The sequence below is a fragment of the Pezoporus wallicus genome, unplaced genomic scaffold (genome assembly GCF_028554395.1).
Source record: "Pezoporus wallicus isolate ANWC-B61680 ecotype Strahan unplaced genomic scaffold, APGP_CSIRO_Pwel_v1 contig_8057, whole genome shotgun sequence".
Taxonomy (NCBI): domain Eukaryota; kingdom Metazoa; phylum Chordata; class Aves; order Psittaciformes; family Psittacidae; genus Pezoporus; species Pezoporus wallicus.
Window position 1 is genome coordinate 779,266 of NW_026637044.1, and position 16,823 is coordinate 796,088.

General features: G+C 58.8%; 1 protein-coding gene across 2 annotated transcripts; it reads right to left on the bottom strand.

The window, feature by feature from the left end:
* Positions 1-3: 3 nt before the first annotated feature.
* PTPN23 (protein tyrosine phosphatase non-receptor type 23) lies at positions 4-15,318 on the bottom strand. 2 transcript variants are annotated; one of them, XM_057402825.1, is made up of 24 exons: positions 15,201-15,318; positions 13,866-13,993; positions 13,218-13,294; positions 12,195-12,244; positions 11,108-11,239; positions 10,578-10,658; positions 9,186-9,317; positions 8,995-9,042; positions 8,731-8,787; positions 8,128-8,186; positions 7,790-7,869; positions 7,493-7,607; positions 7,059-7,124; positions 6,547-6,692; positions 5,837-6,160; positions 5,390-5,544; positions 4,737-4,888; positions 4,261-4,440; positions 1,864-4,039; positions 1,496-1,680; positions 1,257-1,361; positions 1,035-1,173; positions 843-956; positions 4-754 (listed from the first exon to the last, which is right to left on the bottom strand). In XM_057402825.1, the coding sequence occupies exons 2-24, from the start codon at positions 13,901-13,903 to the stop codon at positions 215-217; spliced, it is 5,151 nt and encodes a 1,716-aa protein (XP_057258808.1). In that variant the 5' UTR covers positions 13,904-13,993; positions 15,201-15,318; the 3' UTR covers positions 4-214. The 2 variants fall into 2 exon arrangements, with proteins under 2 accessions (XP_057258808.1, XP_057258807.1); XM_057402824.1 differs by having other exon boundaries at positions 1,496-1,677; positions 15,201-15,293.
* Positions 15,319-16,823: the final 1,505 nt, after the last annotated feature.

Here is a 16,823-nt window from a genome sequence, read left to right on the forward strand (position 1 = left end):
ACGTGCCAATCAAACTCACTTTATTTTAGTAGCAAAGAGCTGAAAAAGTCAGTCTGAATTGAAGTCAAATAACGGGGCGAGCGCCAGTTACATCTGTACAGAGATAAGGGGCTGGGGGGGCACAGGGCAGGACCCCACACGCACACCCCTTGGAGCCTGTCCCAAAGTGGGGTCCCAACAGGGGGATATGGGGGTCTGGGACCCTGCCACCCCCTCAGGCCTTGTTGAGGGTCCAGAGAGGGTCGAGCATACTGAGGGGGTCATCACTTGGCCGGGGTGCCCGCAGGCCCTCACCCGGCTGTGCCTGCAGGAAGTTCTGCTTGTTCATCCGCTGCTTGCCCTTGAGGGAGGCGTCCAGGGTGAAGGCCTCAGGCGTGAGTGAGGCCAGCAGCTCCAGTGAGGACGAGGAAGGGGGAGCAGCGGCAGGGGTGGCCACCACGGTCACTGCCACACCCCCAGGGGGCTCAGCCGTGCGGTTGCTGCTCTCGGGGGCACCGGGTGGCTCATGGGGGGGTGGCTGTGGCGGGCAGGGCTCAGAGGCACCAACACCATCCATTGCGCCATCGGGAAGCGCCGTCAGTGCCTCTGTGTCCACAGCATCGGCTGGAGGGGACACCTCTGCCCCCCAGCCCCCCCCAGGCTCAGTGCTGGCCCCCCCTGGCCGTACGCTGAGCTTGGCAATGGTGGCCTGGATGGAGCTGATGGGCACATCCCCCCCCAGCACCAGGTCCTGGGAGTCCTGGGGAAAGTAGAGCTGGGGCAGGGGGGATGCTCTGTGAGTGTGGGAGCAGCAGAGCTCCCTCCAACCCCCCCCCCCAGCACCCCATTCCCACTGCACCCACCTTGGGGGAGGTGTTGTTGGTGGCCTTGGGGACAGCAGGAGCACCCACCCCGTGGCGGAGCAGCACCTGCTCGGCGTGCAGCAGGACGGCCTCGTAGCAGAACTTGAGGTGCAGCTGCCAGGGAGGAGAAGAGCAGGTGAGGCAGTGGCCCACGGCCTCCACCCCACGGCCCCCACCCCACGGCCGCACTACCTTCTCCTGGAGCATGTGCTTACGCTGCTGCCGCATCCTCTTGATGATCTGGGCCAGGTCGGGGATGCCATTTCCCGCCTCCACCTCCTGCATGGCTGCGTAGAGCAGGCAGAAGGCCCCCGTGCGGCCCACCCCGGAGCTGCAGAGACACCCCCGGCTGTGACAGACCCACCAAGGGGGCACCCCCACAGCCCTCACAAGAGCACCCCAGGCCCTGCTCACCTGCAGTGCACGACGACAGGGGTGTGGAGCGGGCGCTGGTGCAGGTAGTGGCCATGCACCTCCTGGATGAAGCGCAGGAGGCTCCCCTTGCTGTCAGGCAGGCCCCTGGGGACACACACACACTTACTGCTCTCACCCCCCACCCGCCCAGGGAGGCTAGATGCCACCCTGAGGAGCAAATCGAGGGTCCCATGGGACTCCCCCACCCACAGCAGGACCCTTCCCCTCCAGTGCCATACAGCTCTGGCCAGGAGGTGAACTGGAGGTGGACCACGGTGCGCTTGAGGCTCTGGTCACGATACTGCAGCGTCATCATCCTCTCCACGTGGGTGGGGGTGACCTTCAGGCTGGTGAGGACGAGGGTGATGGGTCCCTGCACCATGGGCTGGCCCCGCTCGGTGGGGAAGTACCGCAGCACCTTCTGCTGTGGGGAGGGAATGGGGTGGCCTCAGGAGCGGGCAGTGGCAGCACCAGAATGCCCCAGCAGGTGCAGCCACTTCCCCAAGGGACCCTCTTGTTCTTTCCTGTCACCTGCCGGGGCCTGGAGCCGCCACATGGTGACAGGAGGTCAACAGCAGCCTTGGCCACCTCTAAGGGAAAGGTGTACCTTGTCCAGCTCCTGCTCTGACACCAACATGACGATGACGGAGACCTTCTGCTCGTAGATCATCAGCCAGAAGTCTGCGGCGGTGCCCAGCAGTGGGGCCTGGGTGGCGATGACTGTGGGGCAGTACGGTGAGAGGTCCTCCACCCGGCTGGCATTGATGTAGTCGTCCTTGCCCGAGCGCAGGACAACACGGTTCCTGTCGTAGGGCATGATGTCCTGGTGCCGGTTCTTCATGGAGTAGCAGCGGGCAATGGCAATGGAGAGCTGCCGGGCATCGCGTTCCTGCGCATCCTGCAGCTCCTTCCACACAGTGTCCAGCTCGGTGCCGCCGCCAGGCCCCGGCTGCTCCAGCCGCTCCACCAGCCCACGGAAGCGGTCCAGCTCCGCCAGCAGCCGCAGCACTCGCTCTGGTTTCTCGTAGGGATCGTTCTCAATCAGCTGCACTGCTTTGGGCTTCTGCCCCTCCTTGGCATCTGCCTTGGTGGGCTGCAGCAGGGGCTGCCCCACGGCTGCCTTGGAGCCACCGTGCTGACTCTCGGGGCTGGAGGACAGGAGGTCATCAGTGGAGGAGCTCTGCCGCTGGAATGGGGCCTCACCAGGGCCCTGGGGGAGCGCAGGCCCCCCTGGCGTCAGTGCAGGTGGGGGTCTCTGTGGCACCAGTGCTGGGGGCTGCATGGCCAAGGCTGGCTGCGGGGAAGGGGCTGGGGAGGGGACCAGGGTGCCCTGGACCACCACAGCACCTGGGCCCTGGCTGAGGCCAGGGCTGGGAGAGGGAGTGACATGGTGGGGGGCAGCCTGGCCAGGGGGCGTGGGTGCAGGGGGGCCCAGGGCCATGGTCCCAGGGGGCATCTGGCCGCCGGGGGGGGCAGGGCTGGGGCAGAAGGGAAGCCCTGGGGCGCCAGGGGGCACTGGCTGCAGCCCCCCCATTGCAGTGGGCAGGGGCTGCCTCGGGGGGCAGCTCTGGCTGGGGCCCCTGGGGAAGGGCTGGGCCCCAGTCTGCAGTGTGTCCTGCCCCGGGAGTGGATAAAGCTGGGGAGGCAGCGGGGGCCCCCCAGGGCCAGTAAAGGGCTGCTGGGCAAACTGGGCCTGGGGGGGCAGCGTGGGCCTGGGGGGTGGCTGGAAGGACAGCGGTACTGTGGCTCTCCCAGGGGGCAGAAAGGGGGCTGGGGGAAACTGCTGTGGGCCCTGGGCCCGAGCCGGCATCTCCGCACTGGGCTGGAGCTGTGCAGTGGGGGCAAAGCTGTGAGGGTGCTGCACAGGGGGGAAGGGGTGCTGCACTGGCTGCCGGAAGGGCTGTGGGCCTCCCTGAGCATAGGGGTAGGGGGCAGGGGGGGCCCCCGGGGCGAGGAAGGGGCCTGGGGGTACAGCCGGGCCCTGGCTGGGAAGCCGTGGGACAGGGGGACAGCTGGAGATGGGTGCCTGGATGCTGTCCACCGTGGTGGTGGCTGGCCGGGGACCTGGGGTCAGCTCAGGGCCACCCACCGGTGGCTGGGCACCCATAGGGGCTGGCCCCACTGCAGGTGGCCCAGGCACGGGCACCCCAGGCTGGCCCAGGCTGTAGGATGCTGTGGGAGCAGGAGCAGACCCAGGCAGGGGTCCATGCTGTGGGGATGAGCGTGGGGGAAGCATGTGGGGCCCCACGTAGCCAGGCTGCACTGGGGCTCGCATCAGTGGCGCTGCTGGGAAGAGCTGGGGGGCTGTGGATGGGGCTGAGCTGGGGCCAGGGGGGAGCCTGGCTGCCTGAGAGGCAGTGGGCTGCAAGAGCTGCACCGGGGCCCCCGTGCCAGGGGGAAAGGGGCCTGGTGCAGAGGCAGGGGCTGCTGGCAAACGATAGTGTCCTGGAAGGGCTGGGGGCCCAGAGAAGCGGGCGAGGGGCTGCAGCGGGGCACTGGCAAGCCTGGCCCCTGGCAGGAAGGGCTCGGGTCCATGGGGCCGCAGCCCGGTGGTCAGGGCTGGGTTGAGTGCAGCCAGTGCAGGGGGTGGCAGGTGGGCCAGGTGCCCGGCTAGCACGTCAGGGGGCAGGCTGCGCAGCTCCTCGGGCAGGTCCGACAGCACCAATGAGCCCAGCGGTGGCAGGTCCATGGCATCCAGTCCACCTGCATCCAGCTCCGGAGGCTTCATCTGCAGGGCGGGTTTGGGGGCCGTGGGCCGGGGGGGCGGCTGCTTCTTCATCTCCCTGCCAGGAGGCAGCGGAGGGGGTGCTCAGTGGGGTTCAGTACAGCACTGCAGGCCCCCAGCATGCCCACTGCAGCAGAGTGAACCCCTCGAGCCCCAGCCCAGCTCACCCAGCAGCACCCAAAGGTGCTCCCCACCTCCCGGGGTGTCGCACCCCGACACCTGCTTTACAGCCCGCTTCAGTCCTACATGTGTCATGACAACGGCGGCGGCACCACTTACTTCTCCAAGATCTGCTGCCGGTTGGCCTCAGCGGCTTGGCAGGCAGCACGGGCCTTCTCCAGCAGCTTGGCAGCTTTCCCCTCCAGGTCGGTGTAGAAGTCCTTCCCCTCCTGTGATTTCTTCATCAGATCCTCATAGGCTTCATAAGAGGCCACCAGGGTCTGAACCGTGGTGTTCCACCTGTGGAGACAGGGCAGAAAGCATGAGCAAGGGTGCAGCACCAGGCCAATGCTGGGGGTCCCTGCGCCTGGGGCACCCCCCAGCACGCCGCTGGGAAGGACGCTGGGTGCAGGATAAACAGCCACCAGAGGCCCCCAGCCGTGAGGCAGGATGAGGGCAGAGCAGAGGAGCTGGCATTGACCCTGCAGCTCTCCCTCAGGGTGGGCAGAGGCTGTTCCCGTGCACCAAGACCCCACCATGGCACTGAGACCCCCCACCAGAGAAACACCCCCCCACCAGGCCTGCACACCACTCACTTGTGCTCCACCTCAGCCAGGGCCTTGCGCACGGCCGCGTATTTGACATTGGCGTCCGTCAGGGCCTTCAGGACGTTCTCCTGGGCAGCCAGGTTCTGCTCCAGGTAGACCTTGATCTGGTCGTACTTCTTCAACTGCTCCTCAAAGAGTTTCTGCCAAGAGAGAGGGGGCTCTGAGAGGCTGCACGGATGGGGTGGGCCAGAGCAGAGCTACTGCTGCAGCCCCGACTGGGATGTGTGGCACAGCCTGCAGAAGAGAAAGCTCCAGAGAGACCTTAAAGCAGGTTCCAGTGCCTAAAGGGACTGACAAGAAAGCTGGAGAAGGGCTTTTGACAAGGGCAGGTAGGGACAGGACAAGGGGGAATGACTTTAAACTGACAGAGAGGAGATTGAGATGAGATCTGAGGAAGAAGTTCTTCTGTGTGAGGGTGGTGAGGCCCTGGCACAGGTTGCCCAGAGAAGCTGTGGCTGCCCCATCCCTGGCAGTGTTCAAGGCCAGGCTGGATGGGGCTTGGAGCAACCTGGTCTAATGGAAGGTGTCCCTGCCTGTGGCCAGGGGCTGGAATTGGATGAGGTTTAAGGTCCCTTCCAACCCAAACCAGTCTGTGATTCTAGGAAGATGGGACTTCCCCAAACACAGTGACTGGCACCAACCTTCATCTCAGAGCGGTCAGTGGTGACCAGCGAGGTGGTGATATCATCCTTCTGGATCATTTCCCGCAGCTGCTGCTCCAGGGACATCCGCTGGTCCCTCATCTCCTGCACCTTGGCCAGGATTCGCTTCAGGTTCTGTAGCACCTGCTTGTCATCTGGGGGACAGGGAGGGCTCAGTGACTGTGCTGGAGCCCTGCTGAAACACTCCACAGGGGTACAGAGCCAACCTGCCCTTGGTCCAGCACCCAAGGGTAAAGCCAGGCATCTGCCAGGACAGGAACTGTGTCTCTGTTCCCACACCAGGACCCCATTTCATGTGTTTTTGAGAGGGAGAAGTCCCCAGCACGGCTCACAAGGCACAGGGCAACAGGAGAGGAGCCCAGAGAGAGGCACGCGTGGGACCTGCCTTCCCCCAGCTCTGTGTGCAGGGTGAGAGGCTCTGCTCACCTTCAGTCAAGGTGGGTGAGGGCAGCGCGGCCCGGACTTGCTCCAGCGGCCCGCTGAGCAGGCGAAGGTTGCCGATGTGGAGGTTCATGGCTTTGTGGAGCTCGGTGTTGGTGAAGCTGGCCTTCTCATGCACCTCCAGGTACTTGGAGCACTCCTTGCTGACCTCAGCCAGCCCTGGGGATGGTGGTGGTGGGGACGACCCCTGGGGTGGTGGGACCTTCCCAAGCAGCTCCTGCAGCTTTCGCTCCTGCACCTCATCCTCCTCAAGGAGGTCTCGGATCTCCTTCAGGGAAGCCTCCACGTCGGTGAAGACCCCGGATAGCACTGAAGGGGAGAGGTATGGAGGATGGGAAAGGGCTGAAGCACTGCCAGCTATAAACCTGCCTGCTCCGAGCCTAAAGCCAGGCATTGATGTGGCAGCCTGAGGAATAAACCTGGCTGTGGGCAACCACAAAAGACAAAGACACCCTGCCCAAGACGTGGGTGCTGAGCTCAGGGCCTGCCTGCATTGGCTCCAGAGAGCACTGACCCCCTTGGCCACACAGCAGGGCTCAACAGGAAAAACATTTTAGGGTTCACGAATTTATACCAGCAAAGAATCAGCCATCATGGTAGGAGTTCCCCAAACCAAGCCCAGGCATGGAGTGGGGTGCCTGCCCCCAGGCCAACCCGGATGTCCCTGGTCTCTCTGTGGGTCCCTGTGTCCTTACCCTGCATGGACTGGACAAGGTTCTTGACAGTGTCAGGGCGCACACTGAGAGCAGCGCATTTCTCCATCAGGATGGGGGGGATGTGGCTGTACATGTCCAGGTTGTCCACGGTCTCAGGGTCCAGCTGCATGGAGTCCATGAACTGGCTACAGGTAAGAGAACAAGCCCCTGAGTAGTGGCAGACACCCCCCCCCCCCCCCACCTCCCTGAAAATCCTCCCATCCCAAACCACAGCCAGCTCAGAGCACAACACTGCTGCATCACCCCCAAATGCCTCAGCAAAGCTGCAAGGTGAATCTGGGAAGTGATCACTGGGACTGGAACTGGGAGGACAGGGTTTGCCCAGAGCTGGGCAAACTGGGATTTGACTGTGCTCAGTGTGAGGGTTACAGATTAGGGATGGTTGCACTCCCTTTGGCTCTGAGGTAGGAAACCCAACAATGGGATCACTGGGATACTCCCCAGCAGGGAGGGACTGGCCAGGGCCCTGTTTGGGTGCAGCTCACACTTACTCCAGCACTTCGTTCTTGGCTTCAATTTTGGCCATCACATCTCGCAGGAGCTTGGCCTTCTCCTCACTGAGACAGGAGAAAATAACATCCTTTAGTGACACGACGGGACCAGGGAAACCTCCACCATAAACTGCAAGAGCCCCTTGGGACTTGGCCAGAGCCTCAACCACCTCTCAGCCTGCTGCATATGGGCCTCTGGGGCAGTTCCTGAGCCAGGCATGAGGACAACTCCTGGGATGCCAGTGCTTCCCCAGGGAACCCACTGTGGCTGGTTTGGTCACCTCCAGCTCCCTTCAGACAGCAGAGGCACGGAGCTGAACCACGGGCTCCTTGTTGGTCTTGGTGCTGGAGACCTATATGCCCAGCTCCACCGGCTGGTTCTCCTGCTCTGGCAGAGCCATGCTGGTGACCCACCTATACAGCCTGGGACCCACCTGTACAGGGAAGAGGCCTCATGGGCAGCCATGGGCACCAGCTTGGCAAATATATCAGGGCCAGTGACAGCCGGATCCGTGGGGTTGACGGGGAGGGCTTTCACCAAGGGGGCACCTGGGGGGTGAACATACAACACAGCCCTGTCAGAAACCTTCACGGGCAGCCAGTTACTCCCAAGTCATACCCTCCTGCTCCACACCTTCATTCCCAGCACATCCACAGAGAGCATGGCACAAAGTCCCATGGGTCCCAGAGCCCCATGGATTCAGACCGAAACAGGCACTGCCCATCCTCACCTTTCACAGACTGCAGCGTGTCTAGCGCAGGCACAGCTTCATGGTAGATGAAGTCATTGTCCTTTTTGGCTGAATTGTACCTGGAAACAAGCAGTGACACTGCATTGGTGAGGAGCAGATGGCACTCCCAGCTCCCTGAGCTCACTCCCTGTGGGGTCAGGCCATAGCTCTTTTGAGGTTGCTTCAGGGTGAGCAAAGAGCAGCTTCACATCCCAAGTCTCTGTCAGCACAAGATGCTTGGCTCTGCACATCAGGGGACGCGCTCCCTGGGCTGCTCTGGCCACCAGGCATTTCTGACCCACAGCTTACATCTGGGGGTGCCCCGTGCATGGACTCACTTGCCACCGATCACATCCATGGTGAATCTCAGGGCTTCCTGGACGGTTTCTGGCTGGCCCTGCAGGAATAAAAGCAACTTGGCACGGGCAGGGAGTGTTGAGTGCTTTCCCTGCAGCCGACCACAGTTCTGCGTGCCCAGGACTCAGCAGCAGCCTCACCAGCCATCTCTCCTTGTGCCCCATAGAGGAACAGAGATGCTTGGGGGCAGCCCCAAACCCTCTGTGCCCCAGTTTCACAAGCATACCCTGCCATGGGTTTCCCTGGCACTGCAGCAGTGACACAAGGGGCTCTGTGAGGAACCCAATGAGGAAGCAGGGCTGATCCACAGCCCTTCTGGAGCTGCCCACATGCTCCTAAATGACTCAAACCAAACCAAACCCTGGTAAAGCCCTGTAGGCAGTGACTAGAGCCTTGGACTTGGCTGGATGTCCCAGAGGGAAGCAAAGTGAAACACTGGGAACAGCTTTGCCAACGAGAAGGAAAGCTTTTAAACTGACAGAGATTCTCATCTTTCCAGTCTGTCATCCCACTGCCCTGAGCCAGGGCCCAGCTCACTCCCTTTAAAAACCCAATTACTGCTCTTGGATGGAGCAGGAACGCACCTTTGCCAGCTTGATGGCTTCGTTCAGTTTATCCAGAGCGCTCTGGAAGTAGATGACCTGCACAGAGACCAAGAATCAGGGCTGGCACAGAAGTAGGTGCCCCTGCTTTGCAGTAGACCACCATCAGTACCCAAGAGCTGCAGCTTCCCATAGCTTACTGGGGCTTTCAAGAGCACCCACAAGTGCTTGCAGGAGGCAGAACATTGCTGGTGACACACTCCAGAACCCACACTGGATGGGTTGGGCTGACACGACTCTGCTTACCCTTTCCCCGAACTTCTGCTGCTCCTCAGCCTGTTTTCCCATGTGCAGCTGCAAGAAAACACAATCAGTGGCATCAGAACTCCAGAACTCGAGGGATATCTTTGAAACAAGCAAGAAAAGCCCACAGGGATGGGAGCACAGGGCAGGTTCCTCTGCAGCCCAGCAGCCCCCCAGTTGGTCTCCCCACTTACATGGGCCACAGCAGCAAAATAATAGATTTTCATTTGAACCAGCTTCTTCCAGTCCTTCTGGATCTTTCCCAGCAGCGAGGCCGTCTCTGAGTTTTCCAGCGCCCGGCAGGCCTCCTTGTAGTAATCCACCACCTGCAGAGAGAGGGATGGGTGTTTGGAAAAGTCCCAGAAAGACAGACCCCAGGTAGAATTCAGAGCAGGAAGGGAAAGGAGGATTCACTGCCACCATCATTTGTGTCCAAGGTCTCAGATCACTCAGTCAGTGCAGGAAAATGGTTGGTGGAGAACTTGTGGGTGCATTTCAGGTCAGAACCAGGGACTAAAGACATTGCCACAATAAACCTACCCCACACAGAGAGTCAGAACCGCAGACTGGTTTGGGTTGGAAGGGACCTTAAAACTCATCCAGTTCCAAACCCCTGCCACGGGCAGGGACACCTTCCACTAGACCAGGTTGCTGCAAGTCCTGTCCTGCCTGGCCTTGAACACTGCCAGGGATGGGGCTGCAACAGCTTCTCTGGGCAACCTGAGCCAGTGTCTCACGACCCTCACAGGGAAGAACTTCTTCCTAATATCCCATCTAAATCTCGCTTCTGTCAGTTTAAAGCCATTCCCCCTTGTCCTATTCCTACAGCCCCTTGTCAAAAGCCCCTCTCCAGATTTCTTGTTGGCCTCTTTAGGCACTGGAAGGGTCTCCCCGGAGCCTTCTCTTCTCCAGGGTGAACAAGCCCAGCTCTCTCAACCTGTCTCCACAGCAGAGGTGCTCCAGCCCTCGGAGCATCTTCACAGCCTCCTCTGGACTTGCTCAAGCAGGTCCACAACCTTCTTGCATTGCGAGCCCCAGAGCTGGATGCAAGACTGCAGGAGGGATCTCACCAGAGTGGAGAAGAGGGGGAAATTCCCCTCCCTCGACCTGCTGGTGATGCAGCCCAGGACATGGTTGGTTTCTGGGCTGCAAGTGCACACTGCTGGGTCATGGTGAGCTTCTTGTCGACCAACACCCCCAAGTCCTTCTCCTCAGGGCTGCTCTCAATCCAGTCTCCCCCAGCCTGTGTTTGTGCTTGGGATTGCCCCAACGCATGTGCAGGACCTTGCATTTGGCCTTGTAGAACTTCATGAGTTTTGCACTGGCCCCGTCTCCAGCTTGTCCAGGTCCCTCCTGATGGATCAGTTTCCTCTGGAGTATCTTACAGTCTCCTTTAAGGAGCTAGCAGCTTTGCTCAGAGCCTGAGGCAGTAGCAGCACCCCATACTGCTGTTTGACTGCACTGATGCTGTGCAGGGTCTGGGACACTCTCTCTGAACTACCAACCCCACGTGCAGAGGGATTGGGGCTGTGCTGGGAACAGCAAGTCCCAAGTAAGAAGTGGCCAGAGATTTCCCCAGAGCTCACCTGGGCACTGATCCGGGCCACGAGGAAACTCTTCCTGTTGTCCAGCATGGACTTCTCCAGGAGACACTCCTGCGCTTGGCCCTGTCGCAGACAAGAGGGGAATACTCACTCTCCCCTACACCTTGGACACCCCCTGTATCCAAGCCAGTACCAGGCTGGAACCCTGGCAGGACCCAGCAGCTACAACCCCTTTCTTGAGCTACAGGAGCTACAGCTCAAGGGATGCCCAAGCAGCCCAGGGACAAGCAGAGCAGTCCAGAGCCCTCCCTCTCCCCTGCTACCTTGCAATATCTCTTTCCCTCCTGCAGGAGGGAGCCCCTCTTGCCTACAGCAGCCTGAATCCTGCAGATAAAACCCCTCCTGGGACACTTGGATCCCATCTCATCTGGCTCCAAACACTTTTGACTCCACAGGGAGCACCCAATGCTAGGAATACCCATCTCCGGGTCACAGGGCAGCAGCCCTCAATGTGTGCAAGGAGCTGTCCCAGTGTGACCAGTGCCCCAGTGGAGGCAGAACCCAGTTCCTACCAGCATGAGGTTGATGTTGAGGTTGAGGATCTGGTGGCTCATGTCTACGCTGTAGGAGTGAGGAAAGTGATCCCGCAGGTAGGTGAAGGCCCCGGCAGCACACTGGAAATGGGTGCAGGAAACCTTCATGCCCTGAGAGGATGGGAGAACATGTCAGGTTTGCATAGCCCTCTTGCTCACATGCCAAGCTAGCAAATATACAGAGGCACAAGCTGCCAGATGTGAGGAATTTGTGGAGACTCAGCCAGCCAGGAAAATCACAGCATGATTTGGGTTGGAAGAGATCTTAAAGCTCATCCAGTTCCAACCCCCTGCCATAGGCAGGGACAACTTCCACTAGACCAGGTTGCTCCAAGCCCTGTCCAACCTGGCCTTGAACACTGCCAGGGATGGGACAGCCACAGCTTCTCTGGGCAACCTGTGCCAGGGCCTCACCAACCTCACAGGGAAGAACTTCTTCCTCACATCTCATCTCAATTTCCCCTCTGTCAGTTTAAAGTCATTCCACATCGTCCTATCCCTACAGACCCTTGCCAAAAGCTCCTCTCCAGCTTTCTTGTCAGCCTGGAGCCTTCTCTTCTCCAGGCTGAACAAGGCCAACAAAGAGGCACCTGCTTTCTCATGGCAGGGTTAGGGTGATAGACTCCAGCTCAACAGAGTTAGATGTTCCCCATGCTGCTCTTGCCTCCTCTGAGAACCCCAAAAAGAAGCTGCCATAAACCTGAAGTGAATCCCTTTTATCTTTAAATCACTCAGCACTTTTCGCTGGTCATGCATGCCCCAAAGTGCAACATATCTCTGCCCTCCCAGCCCCAGGTGCTCAGAAGGTCAGGCCAGCCAACAAGAACACAGAGCTTTGCTGGAACAGAGGCAGCAACAACATGCATGGAGGGACACAGCCAGGAGGGAATGTCCCCTTGTAACATTCTACAACAATACTAGGTCACAGCAGACATCCAGAGCTGGTGTCCAACAGCTTTGTAACCACCCAGATGACAGAGGAGAAGTACTGGGGATGCTGCTGGCTGGTGGCTGGTAACCACACAGGAGAGGAAAGTCATTTAGGGCAGACCCCAGGGACCGTTACCTCCTCCGACACTCTCTTGTCCATGGCACCCAGCATGGAGTGCAGCGCACCTGTGGAAAGAGGAGGGATGGTGGCTCAGAAGGGTGAGGAGACACCAACAGCAACCCTGTACTACTTCCAGGGATGGGGTGTCTGGCACCAGAGAAGCCTGGACCTGTGGCACATTGGCCAGAGACACCTGACAGAACCCAGCTAGCTCCCTGCACCAGCGGGACACAAGAGAAGCGGCACTCGGGATACTCCTCTCACAGGGCAGAAGTGTGGAAGGCTTCACACCCAAGTTATTCAGCACAGGAAAGTCTCAGGCTGGAAATATACCCTCAGTATGGAAAAGCAAATATTTAACACCCTCCTGGTTGAACAAAGGTTTATTCTAACTTGAGGGAACAGCTTTGGGCTGGGGTTTAAAATAAAGCTCTCTGCTCTGTGTGTGGTGAGCTGGGAGCACACAGTCAGCTCCTGAGCTGCAGTACAAGGGTGGGAGTGTTTCCAGTTACGTTAAGCAACCAGGGGCTGAGTGTTGCCTTTGGGGCTAACAAAACCCGCCTCTGAGCCATGACTGTCCGTGAATGACAGCAAGGGTGAGGGAACAAGCGTTAGACTTGGTGCTTTTACACTCATTTACTGGCTTTTGAGGCAATGGTGTGCTGGATGAGCTGTACAAAGCCTGGTAGCTTTGTACATAACTGTTCCAGAAAGGGCATTTGCAATGCTGCAGCTCACTGCCAGCCTCCTTGCTGCAACCTCTGGCCAAGACACAAGGCAGTGCATGGGCAGGGCATGCTTAGAGTAGAAGGAAAGGAGAGGAGACCTTGGACAAAAGCCAGCATCAACCTCTAATGCAGCTCTGATGCTGCACACCCAGCGAGGGGAAGAAGCACAATCAGGCTGATCCCCAGCTGCTGGTGGAACTAGGCTGGCCATGCTGCTGCTTGGCCACTCTAAGGAATGCTGACATGGAGCATGGAGACATCCCTCATGCCCAGGGCTGACCAAGAGGGCCGCTGGTCTCCAGGCCCTTACCCAGGTTGTAGAGGATGCATGCCTGCTCATATTTGATGTCCTCATGAGTCACCGTCTTGCCTGAGAAGATCTCAGTCCTGTAAGAAAAGACACCTCGTTACCAGCCGTAGGTGGAGTTACTGGTGTTCCTGGGCACCAGCCAGGGAAAGGATTTGTCAGAAGTTGCTCTCCCTCAGAGAGCTGGGAGATGCGGCCCTCCTGTCTGGCATCACCCTGGGCATCAAATCTAGGTGGAAGCTGATAGGAGCAGTCTCCACTCTTTTGGCTTTAAAAGCACAGATACACCTTTTACACACAGCCAAGCAACTCTGCCACCCAGGGGGAGCTCAGCAGTGTCACCCTGCACAGTGACGATGTCTTGCCTCTGCCTTCATTCTCAGAGCCAGCTGTGCTGCCTTATGGCTTTGTTTCGATGTCTTGCCAGATCTCCAGGGAGGGATGCCATTTCTCAAGGGGTCCCCAGCGCCCCCTGGTACCACTGCTGGACTTCACGGAGGAGCATACCAGATGCACACGGGGGGAGCAGCTGCTCTGCTTTGGGTCAGCCTCTGCATTTCAGGAAGCTCCCACTGGGAGCCAATCCTCCCACCCACAACACCCAAGGCCTCATGCCAGATAGAGGGTCTGGGGAAAGCAGCTCCTCCTCACCATGCAATGGGGACCGCCGCCTCCTGCTCGGCACCCATGGGGATGCGGCTCTGCAGGTAGTGGAGTTGGCCGAAGTACTTGCGTAGTGTGCTGCAGCCCTCGAAGTCCCTGGGCACATTGACGGCACTCTGGAGGGGAGAAAGGAGGAGGAAAAGGCTACCATGGGGGCAGGAGCAGTTGGACAGGAACAGCAGCCTGCTGGATTTGTGGTGAGATGCACAGGCTGGGACAGGAGCCTTTGTGGTGGGGATGGCCAGAGCTGGGCATTCGCTGGCTGTCCTGGGAGGAAGGAGCTTGGCCTTATAAAAAAAGGCCTGCAAAACACATCTAGAAGAACAGGTCTGTTCACCTAAAACTGAGGCTGGACAAAGCTGCTTTATGGATCCAGAGTAACTGATCCATGAGGAAGCCTCTGCTCTGCCCAGCACAGGCTCCCGCAGGTGAAATAAATGAGGGGAACTTGGAAATTACTGAAAAGGGGGTGTCTTGTACAGGGCACAGGACCTGCTGCTATGGCAAAGCTGAGAGAAGGAAGGGAAGAGGAGGAGACACCAGAACATTTTTCCAACCTCCTGCTTCAAGGTTAATCCCACAGGCAGAGGCCAGAGCTCCCCAGATCTGGGCTATGGGTGTTTAAGCTGCCAGTCAGGGAGCTTAAACCCATCAAGTCCTACTGGAAGGCCACCACTGTGCTTTGGAAACACTGGTGAGATGACACCAGTGCCTGCACCATGAGTTCCCCCCACTCCACCCTATGTATCAGGTTTATGGCCCCTCTACAAAACCAGCACTGGTGCTGGCACAGGGCAGAGCTCTGGGCATCTCCAGCCAGTTTTACCACCCATGTCTCAGGTACCAGCTGGACAGGGCCAAGGCTGCCTCTAACCTGCTCAGAACCACCAAAAGTGATGACTCCAGTGACTAAAACAACTATTTGGGCTCCACAGTTGAGAGCAAAAAGCTGATTTATTCCCTGCAAAGACCTCAGGCACCAGCCCAACTGACAAAGCAATTCCTTCCACCCAACAGGGAACTATTCAATACAAATCCCCCCCATATTCAGGGAAGCGGACACAACAGAAGCTTAAGCATGCTCCTTGGAAACCTTGAATCTGGGGAGCCAGGATGCAGCCCAGTTTCCAAAAGCCTCATCTGTGGGCTGCTGGTGAGGAAAAGAAGCAGACATGGTAGCACTCTGGCACAGTTCCCAGTCCAGGGAGGTGGTGGAAGCCAGAATACGGATCCTTGAGCACAGGGCAGGTGATGAACCAGCTCCCTGGGTTCAGCTCTGGCAGGTCACCCCAGGGCCACAGTCTGGGAGGGAACCCAGCTTACCTGCCGGAGCAGCTCCAGCTTCCGCAGCTCCTCATTGTAATTCTCTGGGTTCTCCCCATAGTTCTTCAGGACAAACTGGAGGGACACGAGAGAGGTGAGAGCCTGGCCTGACACCTGAAGCCACCTTCCCAGCCCCACGCTGGAGCTACAACTGGCAGCTCTCCAGGGAGAAGCCCCCAAGGCAGGTCTGGCAATGTGAAAGGGACTACTTGAGGCCTTCTGGGAGCTTGTTTCTCCCCTAAGGTTCCCCAAATCTTGCCCAGCTCCTACTGAACCTCAGCTGAATGCAAAGCCAGGGCGCAGGGTCCTGCACAAACACTCTGGGCAGAGGCACTGATCTGGCACACAACAGAGACTTTGGAGCTGGGGCGTAAAAGCTGGAAGCAAGTGGCCATGAGGTCCTGAGGAGTTACCAGCAAACAGGACAGACAGAACTAAAGTGACTCCAGCACCTGCTCTGCGCTGGAATGAAAGGAAAGTCTCTTGCAGAGCTTCAAAGGGTGATGCCGCGCTGGTGGCTGGCCAAGCAGCAGCTCATCCCAGTGAGAGCAGAAAGGGAAACGAAACGGGATAGCATGGAACAGTCTGGCCCTGCAGCCCGTACCAGAGAGGAGCTGGAGCCAGGGCATGGCCAAAGATGCTCATTAAGAAATAAAATTACTGCTGCATCCCTGAGGAAGGCGCCTGGTGATGAGTTATGTCTCCCCAGCACCACAGAGGGAGCTGCCAGCACAGGGCTCCCCAAATGCACCTTTAGCAAGAGTTTTGGGAACCCTCAGATCATGATGCTGCCAGCAAGCATAGTGCTTCCCAACTGCAGGGAGCTGGGATCCTTCAATGGCCTGTCAGGAATTCATCCAACCTTCCTGACAGCTGCAGAAGAGAATCAGGGACCCACAGCCCCACTCTGCTCTGGCCTAGGTGGACACCAGGGTTTGATCCACCCCAGTGGCTACCAGGTTAAGGATGGCTGGGGATGTCTGGAGGGCTGCCCACACCCTCTGTCACTTGAGCTCAAGGTGAACACAGCTCAGTGCTGGAGAAAGGAGGAACGTTTCCCTTCCGTTTTGACCAGGGCACCAGGTTTCTATTTGCCAGTAAAGCAGCATGCGTTTCTATCAAACACCCACAGGGAAGGTCGGTTCACAAACCGGATTTCCACCTGCTGCCATACACAAATTCCCTAAACAGCCCACTTTTGGTAAGACCCTATTTCTCCAGCCCAGCTCTGACCTGGAGACCACCATCCATCCCTCTGCCTCAGCTCTGAGGCCCACAGCACAGCCAACTCCCCGCTGAGAGCTGCTGCACCTTGTCCCGACTGGCACAGCATGACTCAGCTCGGTGATCCCACAGCGCCTTCCTTCCGGCACAGGGATGTTCCCACCAGGCTAATGCCACTGACAGGGTCTGACAGGATGCCAGCCCCACTCTGCCCCCAAAAAAACAGGAGGGTGGAAAGTAGGTGGTGACATAAACACAGGAGAACCCCCGCTCCTTCTTCCACATCCATAAATCCTGCTTTTCGTCTATGGGTGGCACTAGGAAACACCAGGCAGAGGTGGAGCTTGTTTACAGCTGATTAATTAAGTCCTTCATGTCCCTAAAGCAACCAGCAAGGAC